Source organism: Aspergillus piperis (assembly GCF_003184755.1).
Source record: "Aspergillus piperis CBS 112811 unplaced genomic scaffold BO85scaffold_5, whole genome shotgun sequence".
NCBI classification, from domain to species: Eukaryota; Fungi; Ascomycota; class Eurotiomycetes; order Eurotiales; family Aspergillaceae; genus Aspergillus; species Aspergillus piperis.
The window spans coordinates 1425897-1440205 of NW_020291595.1; the positions used below are offsets into that span (position 1 = coordinate 1425897).

Here is a 14309-nt window from a genome sequence, read left to right on the forward strand (position 1 = left end):
ATGGCCAGGAGTGCCGTCATTTGTAACATACAGTTTCACAAAAGTGAAAGTGATTTGCGGGGATAAAGAGATCCCCCAGCCGGAACTAGACAATGGGTATAGATCAACTTTGCTTTTCTCCGGACTGGAAGAAGATCCTAACCGGGAGTCCGACAGCATATCTATCATATGTCGAGGGGCACAGCTTCTCTACGTGGTTCGTCATGGGATTGCAATTCCCTCCCGTCGGCCGTAGTGCACCACCAACCACCACCAGCGCGTCCTCACCCCGACAAGAACGTTATGGCACCCGCTCTGTGTCCTTCCTCCCTCCACATCCTCCAACGATTATGGCTTACACGATTTAATGGTATGCCCTAGCTGGCGTTGATTACCCTTTCTCTCAGTGTATCATATTTGCCAATCTTTACTTCAAGCCCTCGTTCTGGTGGCGGCTGGTACCCGCCATCTACCCCGGACCTTCGTGATTCTTGTCTGCGGTCACCCGCCCACATGGTGGCCTTGCGATCGTCGCCATGCCCTCAGACATCCAGGTTTTCGTGAAATGGAAGGATCAAACGATATTCGCCGGGGAAGATGTGGAATGTATCATTACCTTCAAGAACGTTGCGGAGACGAACGGAGAACCCCGGAACGGGGGGCAGTCCTCGCATCAGAGACATCCATCGCGAGCTACCAGCTCACATTCGGAGTCACTGTTTTCGCTCAGGTCACCTCAGAAATTCTTCTTCAGTCCACACCGCCGCTCATACTCTAGCGTATCCAAGAAGAGCCCGTCGCATCGCCCGTCCTCATCAGTGAGCTCACCGTTGATCGGTTCTCACAGCTTTCCGCCCCCGTCCACCCCTCGCAGCGGTCCACCTGCTGGTGGAAAGCACAAACGCTCAGTATCTATTCTTTCTATCGATAGCGAAACAACAGGAGAGCCGACTCCCAGAACATCTTCACAGTTCAGTCGATCGAGGCCGGTTAGGGGCCATGGGCGCGCTGCGAGTCTACAGGTTCTTCCGAGGAGGAATGAGTTCTATGAGGAATCGTTTGCAAAAGGTACCTTCAATGAATAGCGCGATCGGGGATTGATCGATCATCAGGCTGACTACAGTCAATTGCTAGCAGGACGCAACACGTACCGTGGCTTTCCACCCCCGGAGTCCCCGGTCACTTCGTCTCCTGGAAACCCACGAATAGACATCGATGATGTAGGAGGACCTACTTCCCAGCCCTCATTCGAGACACCTCGTACACCTGCGCGTCGGCCTCAATTGCCACCTATCGAGTTCAAGTTTCCACCTTCGCCAGGGACTGATACACAATCTCGCCCTACTCTATCACCTCTCGCAACACCCTTCGAAGAGGGTCCTGGACAAACAAAGCCCAATGGAAGGGAATCGGCCACATTAGCTGCCCCGGGCCATTTGCCTCAACTCACCAGGATCATGTCGACCTCCAGCCTCACCGGTAGTCATAGAAGCAGCAACGAGTATAACTGTGTCAGCGACAATTCTTCAGAAACTCTGCAATCCGAGTACACCAACTACTCAATGGCGATGCCGCGCCAGAATATCCCTCGTCACGCGCGACACATGTCGAGTATTGAGTCTCCGGGAGTAATGACCAAGAGCCAGACTCTCCTCATGGGCTATGCCCAGATCAGTGCATCTTTCACTGTTGACGGTTCACTGATTCATCAGTCACATTTCGAGGAAGTAAAGCGAAAAGGTGTTGTCGGTGGTGCAGGGTCTGCGCCGGGTATGAACAGCGGGAAACCGGCTATGAACAGCGGGAAACCGGCTATGAACAGCGATAAGAATCGCAAAGGCGGCGGTTTCTGGGGCGCCTTCAAATGGAATGCAATCGAAGAGTCTCTGAGCGGTTTACTCTCCAATAATGAGTTGGATGGCCTACGAGATATGCGAGGAGTTTCGTCTTCGAAGTCCATACCATTGCTGTCTACTACCCAGTCCCTTCTCTTCGTGGACCTACGACTGGCACCGGGAGAAGAGCAGTCTTACTCCTTTGCGTTTACCCTGCCATCGGGTCTTCCAGCCAGCCATAAGGGGAAAGCTATCAAGATCTCTTACAACCTCGTCATTGGTACACAGCGGCCGAGTGGCCATCATGAACCCCAACGGGTCAACCGTATCAGCATACCCTTCCGTGTGTTCAGCGGCGTCAATGGTGAGCTTGTCGTGGTTCCTTTGGTAGCGAACTGTCACTAATCTCTTCAATAGGCCATGGCGAGATAATGGGTCACGACCTGATGAGCCCGTATGTACTCCTTCGCGACGAGGCGCGAGTGCAGAAGGTTGGCCCTACCCCGCCGCCGGCAGCCAAGCCCAAAAGCATCAGTGGGCCGACGTGGACGTCAGCCCCAGACTTCTTGTCGTATGTGGATGACATCCTGGAGCAGAGTGCACGCCAGAATTCGCTGCAACCGCCCGAAGCAACGCCCGAGAAGCGCGCAAGTCGAGACACATCTACGGGGCACCTCACTTGCAAGGACGCTATTGATCTTGCCATTCTGCGAAGCAACCAGGCGCTTGGTTCCTCGCGCAGTCCTAACCGGTTTGAGATTGCCCGAGACGGGCGCCGAATTGCTGTCGTGGTACTCAACCGTCCGGCGCACAGGCTAGGCGAAACCATCATCGCCACCGTCAACTTTGCAGACGCGGCACTTCCCTGCTACGCCCTGCGGGCGACGTTAGAAAGTTCAGAGAGAGTTGCAGGACATCTAGCCGTGCGATCAAACGCCAGCATCCGCCGTGCGACTCGAAAGATCCATGCTTCCTATTTCGAAAATACCCTGTATGCAACGCGCGTTGTTTTCAGTCCGGCGGTTCCGGTATCGGCGACGCCGACCGTCATAACCACGGGGGTTAATCATGAGTGGGAATTACGGTTCGAGTTTGTCACTAGCAGTATCCACGATGGTTCAGCTCCTTCGGGAGCGCGGCTGCTCGAAACCGTATCGGAAGACGATCGCGGGCGCATCATGTCCGCGTTAGAGAACTTGGGCTGCGAATCGTTCGAAATCGCCATCCCTATCACGATTTACGGAGAGACAGTCCGGGAGCGATTGCCCGAGGAGAATGAAGGATACTCTATATGACTCATGTCTGGGATAGCTTGGCGCATTCATTAACAAGCCAAATCTATTTGTTCCATCAGTCAGTCGTCTTCTGAATAGTTCACCGACCCGGCGGAGGGTTTTGTTTTGCTATGACGGCGAATACGACGGCCACAGCAGACTTGAAGACTCCTAGGTACCATCTAATATATATTTTTTCACAATTCCAACAATTTGTGCCATCAAGTGGCAGCCTACCTACGTAATAAAATTGAAGAACCTCAATATCCACTACAACCTTGACGATGTACTAATAAAGGGCCGGTTTCCTTGCGGCTGGCTGATGTCGCCGGGGCAACGGACGGGGCGATTGCCACCCTGGACGCTGCAGCACCCATGGATCCGGTCCTTGGGGGAGGTTCCGCTTGTGGGATCGTGGAGAAGGCAGGCCGGAAATGCGATCGATATAGATCGCCCTTCATCGCCCCTCCTTTGCAGTCGTGTGTGTGTGTGTGTTCCGTGTGCCTTGTTTTCATTTCCTGAGGTTGTTGTCGCGCCTGTCTGTACTTGGTCAGAGCGGCTCCATCGCTGATACTCTCCAACTTTCGCCTCCTACTACCCTCTTGTCCCTCCACTCATTCCGCCGGCCGGTCTATTGCTCCCCCCTCATCGGCGCGTGCTACTATTCAAATATCCCTAAAGAGGTAAGACATTAAGGCATGGAGAATCGCTTTTTCCCAGATTTCCTCACTGTTGAGCCCGTAAACGTGACTGACAGGCGCTGACTTGGTTGGCATCGGCATGCAGGCGCATTCTTCCAACGGAACTCTACACAACACCTCGTTTCGACCACGAACACCGGAAAAGCGCCCGTGGCTTTGTATTTGACTGAAGGGAGGAACCAAAAGGAAAGAAAAGAAATTCGCAAGGAGATGGCATCCTTCATCACAACCATGTCTGTCCCCATCCTTTCTGTTACTGCTTCGTCCGATGTTGGACAGCCTGCCCCGCCATCCTCATCTTCTCCCCAACCTTCGCTCCCATCCTCTCCGTCCATCATCTCCCCTTCAGTTTGCTATGGCACCGTCCAAACTTTCCCTGGTCCCTTCTCTGAGCCCCCCTCATATCTATCCCCGGCAGTACGCGCCCTGAAATATGATCCCGCTGGACTGACACCTCCCAGCAACGCTCGGACCCGAGCTCCCTTCAAGCCGCGGTCGGCAGCCAAGGGCACCACTAGCTATCAACTGAGACAGTTCGCAGAAGCAACCCTGGGAAGTGGAAGCTTGCGGAAGGCCGTGAAGCTTCCAGAAGGCGAGGATTTAAACGAGTGGCTTGCAGTTAATGGTAAATATACTCTGGAGGCTTGCAGCAACTGTATCATCAAAGCTAACGGTTTGGTCCAACGTGCAACAGTGGTCGACTTCTACAACCAAATCAACTTGCTCTATGGCGCGATCACAGAATTCTGTTCTCCGCAATCATGTCCGGAAATGAAGGCAACTGATGAGTATGGAGCTATCCCCGATACCTGGTCATGGCAATGCAGAGCTGACGATGGATGTCCAGATTCGAATATCTCTGGCAAGATTCGGAAAATTACAAGCGACCGACGAAGATGTCGGCCCCAGAATATATCGAACATCTGATGAGTTGGGTACAAAGCAGTATCGACAACGAACAGATTTTCCCCAGCAGGCTTGGTAAGTCACACCTTGAGAGAGTGCCTTGAGAGCAGACTACGCAAACTACGAGTGCAGTGAGCAGGCGCTAATACAACTTTCTACCTCACAGGTGTCCCCTTCCCCAAGGTGTTCCCGAGCCTCGTGCGCCAGATCTTTAAGCGGATGTATCGCGTGTATGCGCACATTTACTGCCACCACTACCCGGTTGTGGTCCATCTCGGACTGGAGCCTCATCTAAATACCAGCTTCAAGCATTACGTGCTCTTCATTGACGAGCACCGTCTGGCCAGCGGCAAGGATTTCTGGGGTCCGTTGGGAGATCTTGTGGATAGCATGCTGCGCAGTGACTAGAGATGAGATCGGTCGAATGGCTAGACGACCATGAAGAAAGAGGTTGAGAGGATGGCGTTTCGGGTGTTGGCATTCGGGAGGGCGCATTTCACTCGTAGAGGCAGTCTGGCGTTACATAGCGTGTGCGGCTGTATTTTGCATTTTGAGAACGAATAAAGGAATGAAGACTGGAGAATTGTTCCCATATATAGCACCGCAATCACGATAAGATCTTCAAGGATCAAGTCACTCGCAGTAGTGGATAGCCGAAAACCCGGCGTGTGCGGGATCTCACGTGACCGCTAGCCGGCAGAAGTTGGACGTCGCCCGTCCATCCCAAAGCACGACGAACCACCAGCCCGTTGCTGCTCGCTCAATCCCCTCCCCGACGCCCCGTCCGTCTCGCATCTAATCTCTCCTCCTCTCTCCCTCGAGGTCTCCGTCTCCAGATCACCATGTTCTCCGTTCGCGTCGCCCGTGCCGGCCTCCGTGCCACCGCCCAGCAGTTCTCCGTGCCTCGCACTGCCGCCGTCAACGGTCTGAGGACCTATGCCACCCCGGCCCAGGATGTCAAGCCTCCTGTCTCCCTGTTCGGTGTTGACGGCACCTATGCCACCGCTCTGGTATGCGATACCATGTTCCTACCCGTTGGTTGCTAGTCGTGGCTCTGAGGTTCCCTTGAATCAATGGCACGGAAGAAAGGAAGAAACACGAAAGAGGGGGAAAAGGCGGACGGGAGACCTAAGAAAACAAAAACAGAGATTCCCACGTTCTAGCAACCTCTTGATCACAGAACTGGACAACTTCAGGAAAGCTCCCTGGCTAACCGATCGTTTTCGTTTCTCTGTATAGTTCACTGCCTCTGCCAAGTCCGCCAGCCTCGACCAGACCTCCAAGGCTCTCGCCAGCCTCGGTCAGACCCTCAAGGCCGACCGCAAGCTGACCACCATCCTCTCCGCCCCTACCCTCACCGTCGCCGACAAGCAGCAGATCGTCCAGGAGCTGCAGAAGGTTGCCGGTGCCGACAAGGGCGACATCCTCAAGAACTTCCTCGCTACTCTGGCTGAGAACAACCGTCTCGGTCTCCTCGAGGGTATCTGCGACAAGTTCTCCACCCTCATGGGTGCTCACCGTGGTGAGATTGAGCTGAACATCACCAGTGCTCAGGTATTCTCTTCTGTCGGGCTTTTATATTGTGGGGCTTTATACTGATTGTTGGGAAACAGGAGCTCGACACCAAGACTGTCAACCGTCTCGAGAAGGCCGTTTCCAAGTCCGAGTTCAGCCAGGGCAAGAAGCTCAAGGTTGTCACCAAGGTACATGATCCATAATATCCCGATTTACGCTATGTATACTCATATGTTGAAAACAGGTCGACCCCGAGCTCGTCGGCGGTCTGGTTGTTGAGATCGGTGACCGCACCATCGACCTCAGCGTCTCCTCCAAGATTGCCAAGCTCAACAAGGCCCTCACCGACGCTTTGTAAATTACCTAAAGAATCCACCCAAAACACAAGAGGGATGCACATGTTCACATTAGGCGTCTCTTGAGCTTCCATATTTAGTTTATATCAACTCCCTGTACCCCTACCGAATCGATCTACCTCATTCATCCTCTATATTTCTTGCTAGCATGAGCTCTAGTTCTGGAGTCGAATAGACAGAATTGAGTTTTTATATCACCCGTTTTGGCAGAATAATGTGCGGGTTCTCACTAGTAGTTTGACAGCTGAATAATATTTGTAAGCTACTGTACTATCTAATTAACATTCAAACTATCCGACCAATGAGTAAATCTATGCAGCAGCTACGAAAAAAATATAATTAATAAAATGCGCTTTGAAGGGGGAATCAATTTGGTTGTGTTCGGGGCCCGCGGGCAACTGGGGACACGGCACGGGACGATCGACGCGGCATCCTAACTTATGAAACAAGTGTCCTCCCTTCAGATGTCCTTTCTTCCTCTCCTCGTCCCCAGTCCCCCAACCAAGATAACCCGTGACCAGGGTATCAATTGACCATGACGACCAAATCTAAAGATGTCGAGCTGTCCGACGACATCCAATGGATCGAAACTCCCGCCCAAGCTCCTCCCAAGTTTGAAACCGGCGAGAGCTGTGGAATCGCCCTGACCAATGTCAGTCAATTCCTCCATCCCCATTGCTGGCGTATTGCCAAGCTGTCCAAAACCGTGCTGACGACTTCTTCTCAAAGGCCAAAAGCATCAACAATCCTCCCCTGCCAGCAGATGGTCCTGGAAATGAGAGCTTCTCCAACCTCCTGTTGGGCGGCGCCATCATCGGAGTCCCCGGGCTTCTGACCTACCTGCTCGGTGGTGGAAAGAAAACCTTCATCTTCTTCACTCTCGTAACCGTTCTCCCTGTCCTCGTGGCCTTCTGGACCTACACCTCGACCTTCAGCCCCCGCACCAACGAGAAAGTCAAGCTCCCCGGCCGCCCCGTTGAGCACTACATTACCTTCAAGCGCGACGAAGACCGTGCGAAATGGAGCGGACGCAACAAGATCCCCATGCAGACCTTTTCGGAAATGTACCTGGACGGCCTGGTTGACTTCAATGGCGATGTGCTCGAGATCCTGGAATACCGCCACGACTGGGCCAGCTTCGCCTTCACCTTGGATCTGTTCAAGTTCATCGTCGGCACCTTCTTCGTCGATGTGCTCTTCCACACCAAGGCCCAGGATGAGGAACAAATCCGTCCCAACTACGACCGGGGTAACGACCACTACGCCTGGTTCCTTGGCCCTCGCATGATCTACACCTCCGGAATCATCTCCGACCCCGATCGTGAAGAAACCCTTGAGGAACTGCAGGATAACAAGATGGCCGTTGTTTGCGAGAAGATCGGCCTCAAGGAAGGCGAAACCATGCTGGACATTGGCTGCGGCTGGGGTACCCTTGCCAAGTTCGCCAGTCTTAACTACGGCGCAAAGGTGACCGGTCTCACCATTGCTGAGAACCAGACTGCCTGGGGTAACGATGCTCTCCGCAAGGCCGGCATCTCCGAGGAACAGAGCCGCATTGTCTGTATGGATTACCGTGACATCCCCCGCACGAAGTACGACAAGATCACTCAGCTGGAAATGGGCGAGCACGTCGGTATTCGCAAGCTTACTGGATTCTTCCGCCAATGCTATGACATGCTTAACGATGATGGATGCATGTATGTGCAGCTTTCGGGTTTGAGACAGGCTTGGCAGTATGAGGATTTCATCTGGGGTCTGTATCTGAACAAGTACATCTTCCGTGGTGCCGACGCTTCCACTCCCCTCTGGTACTACGTGAAGTGCCTTGAAGGAGCTGGCTTCGAAGTCAAGGGGTAAGCCACCATTCCTACTACCCCCGTCCTCCAAACAAACACTCACATCAAAACCTTTGAGTAGTATCGACACCGTCGGCGTCCACTACTCCGGCACCCTTTGGAGATGGTACCGCAACTGGGTCGGCAACATCGAGGCCATCAAGGCCAAGTACGGTCCCAGATGGTACAGGGTGCGTATACCCTTCCCCCTCCACTTCTTAATCTCAACGCACATCTAACCCCCAATTCTCAACTACAAATAGATCTGGGAACTCTTCCTCGCCTGGTCCGTCATCGCCTCCCGCCAAGGCTCCGCAACCTGCTACCAAATGGTGGTGGTTAAGAACCTGAACTCGACGCACCGTATCAACGGATTGGCCAGCCAGTTCGGTCTTATGGGTGCTCTCGCTAAGAGCCGGGAGGCGGGCAAGTCCCGTCTGCCTTAGACTTGATTTTAAATCGTCTCTGTGAGATGATGATCATCATCAATTGATATGCAATTGGCATCGGACGGATACGTAATGTTACTATGTTATGTATGAAATATGTTCATGAAATATGAGGTGGATGGTGGGACAGATGAGTGCTTTGGATATGATGTGATAGAAAGATATGATTTATGCACTATGACCTATCATTTCAGGATTTATCGCAGCGCTAATCAGTTTACTTACTGGATGTGGTTGGTTGGCGCCTGCGATGGGGGTTAGTATGTATCAAGGATATGGGAAGAAAGTTTTGTTGTTATGATTAGATAGATATCTAGATGAAATGGCACAATTCTGGTAGAGATAGTGATTTGGTATAGGATGTAGATCTACCTAGTTACTGGCAGTTCTACTACTTGGTAATAGACTGAGGGTTCTCTGAGAAACTACTTTAGGAGTTTTCATAATAGTAGTTTTTTTTTTTTTTTTTTTTTTAGTTCCGGTGCTTCGGAAACGCAGTCATCAAAACTGAGACGCTCAATCATAGTGGTAGGGAGTATACGCTGGTATTTAGCCCATGATGTTGTGACTTTGCAACGAATATATAATCATCTACATCATCTACATCCTATGTATCCACAACCATTACTAACATGGAACCATATCATCGCACTATATCATCCCCTATGCAAGTCTCCCTCCTCTAGTGTATCGCTCAATGTCCATTCGGGACTCGATCAGCCTGTGCTTCAAACTCGTCCTCATACGCTCCCATCGATGCCCGACTGCGGACACGTTCCAACTGACTCTCCACGTACTGCGACACATGTTCGTCATCTCCAAATCCCAGTCCCGACTCGCCGAGTTTCTCATCATCATCCAAAGCGGATTCTGGCCCAGGTGTGCTACGACCCGTGAAAGCAGACTCAAAGTCACTGCGGTTTCCGATTGACCGGCTGGTGGATGAGCGGCGCACGCTGGGGCGACGGCTCCCGCGTGGTCGCACTGTCCGCGAAAAGATGTCGTCAAAGTAGTGCGATGCTGCTGCGAATGGCGAGCGGGGGGTCTGTGGGACTCGGCAGTTGATTCTGTTGAGTTGGTTAGAGTTATTCATAATAAAGGGACATTGATTAGTGTCGCATGGCTTACCCCGTATCGTGGATGATCTTAGCAATCAACCCGGTCCATCCACACTGGTGAGATGCTCCCAGACCCCGACCAGTGTCTCCGTCGAAGTACTCATGGAACCACATGTAGTCTTTCCAGTGCTCATCAAAGTCGAGAAGGTCGGAGCCATTGTAGACGGCACGACGTCCTTCGTCGTTGCGCGCGAACAAGTGCTGTAACCGGTGCTGGATCTCCTCCGCCACATGTCCCAGATGCATATACTCTCCGGAGCCTGTGGGACATTCCACCTTGAATGAATCGCCATAGAACATGTAGAATCGTAGCAGAGACTCGACGAGTAGGAAATTGACACACAACCAGACCGGTCCCCGCCAGTTGCTGTTACCGCCAAAGAGAGCGCTGTCAGACTCACCAGGAACATAGCTGACCCGGAACATCTGGCCGTTCACCTCCATTGAGTAAGGATGTTCCTCATGGTGCTTAGACATGGATCGAATGCCGTGCTCTGAAAGGAATTCCGTCTCATCCAGCATCCTTTTGAGGATCTGCTCCAGACGGCTCTTGCTCACGAGGGACAGGAGGAGCCGCTCATCCTTGCCACGGTGCTTCATGCTGGCGATATTGCGCTCTGCCACGTCTTGCCGGTTCTCAACAAACCATTCCAGTCGCTTCTTGAAGGAGGGGAACTTGTTGATCAACTCGGGCTCGAGGGTGAGAACAGCGTACAGAGGGATCAGGCCAACGAGGGACCGGACGGGAAGCTGTTGTGTCCAAGGATCACCATAGGAGATTGCGTCGTAGTAAAATCTACCCAAAGTAAGCAATTAATAGATATATAAGTAGAGGTAGACACGGCTTACCCATCATCCTCATTCCAAAGGGACGTCTCCTGCCCTCCGGACTTGAATGTCATGGCATCACTGATCAAAATGAAATGCTCGAAAAACTTAGATGCAACTGTGCGTCATTTGTTAGCCGATGAAAGTCTTAAAAAATATAGTATGCTTACTGTCTTCGTAGATCCGCCGGTGCTTGGCGAGTTCGAGGGCAATATTCAGCATGCACAGGCAGTAAAATGCCATCCAGCCTGTACTATCAGCCTGCTCTAGGACACCCCCGGTAGGAAGAGGCTCCGATCTGTTGAATAGCCCAATATTATCCAGGCCCAGGAAGCCACCCTCAAAGACATTTTTACCCTCAGAGTCCTTGCGGTTGACCCACCATGTAAAATTGAGCAACAACTTCTGGAAGACTCGTTCCAGGAAATCAAGATCCTGCCGGCCATACATCTTCCGCTCGATCTTGAAAGTCCGGAACGTGGCCCACGCGTGGACCGGTGGGTTCACATCACCAAAGTTCCATTCGTACGCTGAGAGCTGCCCGTTCGGATGCATGTACCATTCCCGGGTGAGAAGGTCCAGCTGTTTCTTCGCAAAATCAGGGTCTATCATGGCCAGCGGGATGCAATGGAAAGCCGTATCCCATGCACAGAAAAACGGATACTCCCAAGAATCAGGCATTGAGAGAATGTCGTCCATGTACAAGTGCTTCCACTGTTGGTTACGGACATGCTTTCTACCCGGCGGAGGTGGAATGAGGCCGGGGTCACCATTTGACCACTGATCCCACACGAAATGATAAAATTGTTTATTCCACAACATGCCAGAAAATGCCTGTCGCTGAATGTTGCGTAGATCATCGCTCATGGGAAGCGGGCTGATGTGGTAATAGAAGTCGTCTGCCTCGGCCCTGCGTTCATCGATGACATTATCGAGGACCTCTTCATCCAGAAATGTACCCCTTTTCCGCGAAAATTTGAATCGGACGACAGCGCATTCTCCAGGAGGGATTCCTTCACCCTCATTGAAGGCGTACCAGGCACCGAACTTGGTACCCTTGTTCGCAGGGTTGACTGTGTCCTTTTCTCCATTGACAATGAGGCGATGGAAGGCGTCCTTCACGTATGGCTGACTGTTCTTGGTGTTCCACAACAGTTCGTTATTCGTCTCGTTCTCTGTGAACATCATTTGAGGGAATACATCGTCCTGACCGTCGCCAACAGGCGGCGAGGGGGCGAACTGCACATATCGCTCCCCAAGTTTATGATGAGATGTTTTGGCTATCATGGGATGCACCTTCTCGACAGATGGTTTCTCTTTCTGATCTTCATAGCCCCAGGACCAGGTGTTACGGAACCAAACATGAGGGATGATGTGTAATGGGGCAGGCTCTGGTCCTCGGTTGTATGCGATGATGCGGAAGAGCAGTTCTTCCTCATCATCTTCTTCTTTCGCTGTTTCGATGAAGATGTCCCAGTATCGGTTGTCGTCAAAGATTCCCGTATCAAGAATTTGATACTCGCGGTCTTGCCTTGAGCGTTTGCCATTTTCTTCCACGAGTTCCTTGTAGGGGAACTTCTTCTGGGGATACTTGTAGAGATATTTCATGTAGGAATGCTGAGAGCGCAATGGAGTCAGAAGGGCTGCGGGATCCGTCCACCTTGGAGATTGAAGCACAAACCGTCGGGGTATTATCAACGTGAAAATGAGCTTCCTTGATGCTTTCACCATGGTTACCTTGAGGATTCGACAACCCGAATAGGCGCTCCTTCAGAAAGTCGCTAGACCAGGGTGAGCTTGAGATTCAATTAGTCGTAACGGGGTAGACCCAACGTACTCTTTCTCGTTCCAGAATGCAAAGGCAATGTTCTGCAGGTTGTGGGTATCTGAGACGCCGGCAATCCCATCCTCACCCCAGCGGAAGGTCCTAGACCGCGCATGATCATGAGAGAAGTCTAGACATCACTTGATCAGCCCTGGCCGCGCGGCACACATGTGAATTGAGGGACTTACAGCTCCAAGCATCTCCATTCTCCCTGATAATTGATGAAACAGAAGGATCAGTAAATGTCGCTTGCTTTCTAGTCCAGATACCGAATGAGTGTGGATTAACTGGAAGACTTACGAGTAATCCTCGCGAACTGCGGGGCATCAAGGATGGTCATTAGTCCAGGTCCTTTCCAGCGCGATTTGGATGAGACAGGTAGTAGAGAAGCATACCAGTAGCCCATTGCCTCTCTGCCACATACGGCCCCCATCGTTTCCAGTACCGCGAGTGTTCACGGTCCTCTCTCAGGCGACGCTCTTCTTGGGATACGTACTCGTGCTTATCAATGAGCACCATGATTGGAATTAAGGTATGCTGAGGCTGAGTAGTTCAAGTGGATGAAGAAGAAGACCAGCTCCAAAAAACAATCGCGCGGAAGAAATAACAACGAAGGAATTAAGGAGTCCGAGATATCGAGGGGACGAGAAGACGGAAGAAAAAGCCTGATAAGAGACGAAGGGGAAGAGGAGGGCCGGGATGAGGGGTTGGGGAAAGGCGCAAGAGAGGAACAGGGAATGACCGGGAGCTCAGGGACCAGTGGCTGACATGGTAGGTCGCACCGACGCAGCTCCTGCAGGACACTTCACAGTTCAGAGCTCAGTTATCTATCGTTTTGGGGGTCTGGACCGTTGCTCGGGCGCTTTCTGTCTGGGGGGAGTTCCAAGGTCCGGGGGATGATTCTGACATCATTGGTCCTACCCGAGGAGAAATCATGAGTGAAGCTGGTTGATAATGCAATTTAGGTTTTCATTTCCACTCGGGGCCGATATTGATAGAATCCGAGAGGATACATTCGATTTAAAATGGTATATAAGAAATTGCGTGAACGATTCAAAATAGCATCCTGTCTTGTTGATGTTTCATTCTTCTGCCTCAAGTTCTTCTGCTGCTGCGCTCAGATACCCTGTTCCGTTGCCACCTCAAGACTCAGGCCACTATACTGGCCGCCCTACAAACCCAACGGATACCATACATACTATACTGTACAGTACGAGTTTGGTATCATCATGCAGGCCCGGCATCGCCATATTCGGCTAGCAGATCAGATGACAGGCCAGTATCCATTAAAAATGTCGTGCTTCGCCGGACTTTGGCTTGCAGATGCTGATGGTGAAACCATAACATGTCCTGCAGCCCACCCGCCTCACTAAAAGTCAAGTTTGTTGACAATATTAATATCAGGACAGGCAGATGTCAATGTGGTGACACCCACGCCAAGACGACGGAAATGTTTGCTGGCAGCCCTGTTCGCAGCAGATCATCCAAGTAGACTCTCAAACATCTGATACCCATCGCTAGTACCTAGTCACGTCTATACAATGGGGAAGCAGACTAGGCCCCCCCTCTCGGAAATTCTTCCGTTGGGAGACAGAGACGTACAGTCTTCACTGAATCGACCGCGCTCCTCTTCTTTAGGTAGACGCGTCATATTGGAGGTCCGAGCAGCGAGGACAACCTGCAGACTT

General features: G+C 51.9%; 6 protein-coding genes across 6 annotated transcripts; 5 read left to right on the forward strand and 1 right to left on the reverse strand.

The window, feature by feature from the left end:
- Positions 1-96: 96 nt before the first annotated feature.
- Positions 97-3109, forward strand: BO85DRAFT_518660 (putative intracellular protein transport protein (Sat1); the record flags this gene model as incomplete). The annotated part of the gene is made up of 3 exons (XM_025664985.1): positions 97-1047; positions 1114-2178; positions 2232-3109. The coding sequence occupies exons 1-3, from the start codon at positions 516-518 to the stop codon at positions 3107-3109; spliced, it is 2475 nt and encodes an 824-aa protein (XP_025517830.1). The 5' UTR covers positions 97-515.
- A 151-nt stretch (positions 3110-3260) lies between these two features.
- BO85DRAFT_253087 (uncharacterized protein) lies at positions 3261-4316 on the forward strand. The gene is made up of 4 exons (XM_025654951.1): positions 3261-3622; positions 3714-3771; positions 3875-4022; positions 4208-4316. The coding sequence occupies exons 1-3, from the start codon at positions 3411-3413 to the stop codon at positions 3953-3955; spliced, it is 351 nt and encodes a 116-aa protein (XP_025517831.1). The 5' UTR covers positions 3261-3410; the 3' UTR covers positions 3956-4022; positions 4208-4316.
- Positions 4021-5103, forward strand: BO85DRAFT_367848 (Mob1/phocein family protein; the record flags this gene model as incomplete). The annotated part of the gene is made up of 4 exons (XM_025655837.1): positions 4021-4414; positions 4484-4577; positions 4637-4770; positions 4862-5103. 4 exons carry the CDS (start codon positions 4021-4023, stop codon positions 5101-5103), a joined length of 864 nt encoding a protein of 287 aa, XP_025517832.1.
- Positions 5104-5537: 434 nt separating this feature from the next.
- On the forward strand, positions 5538-6568 carry BO85DRAFT_367816 (F1F0 ATP synthase subunit 5; the record flags this gene model as incomplete). The annotated part of the gene is made up of 4 exons (XM_025655835.1): positions 5538-5705; positions 5935-6249; positions 6309-6398; positions 6455-6568. 4 exons carry the CDS (start codon positions 5538-5540, stop codon positions 6566-6568), a joined length of 687 nt encoding a protein of 228 aa, XP_025517833.1.
- A 452-nt stretch (positions 6569-7020) lies between these two features.
- On the forward strand, positions 7021-9192 carry BO85DRAFT_417532 (cyclopropane-fatty-acyl-phospholipid synthase). Its single transcript, XM_025657777.1, has 4 exons — positions 7021-7218; positions 7296-8419; positions 8484-8592; positions 8665-9192. The coding sequence occupies exons 1-4, from the start codon at positions 7102-7104 to the stop codon at positions 8845-8847; spliced, it is 1533 nt and encodes a 510-aa protein (XP_025517834.1). The 5' UTR covers positions 7021-7101; the 3' UTR covers positions 8848-9192.
- Positions 9193-9544: 352 nt separating this feature from the next.
- On the reverse strand, positions 9545-13140 carry BO85DRAFT_368052 (uncharacterized protein; the record flags this gene model as incomplete). The annotated part of the gene is made up of 9 exons (XM_025655847.1): positions 9545-9917; positions 9979-10764; positions 10818-10914; positions 10967-12413; positions 12478-12577; positions 12634-12751; positions 12810-12832; positions 12922-12937; positions 13017-13140. The coding sequence occupies 9 exons, from the start codon at positions 13138-13140 to the stop codon at positions 9545-9547; spliced, it is 3084 nt and encodes a 1027-aa protein (XP_025517835.1).
- Positions 13141-14309: the final 1169 nt, after the last annotated feature.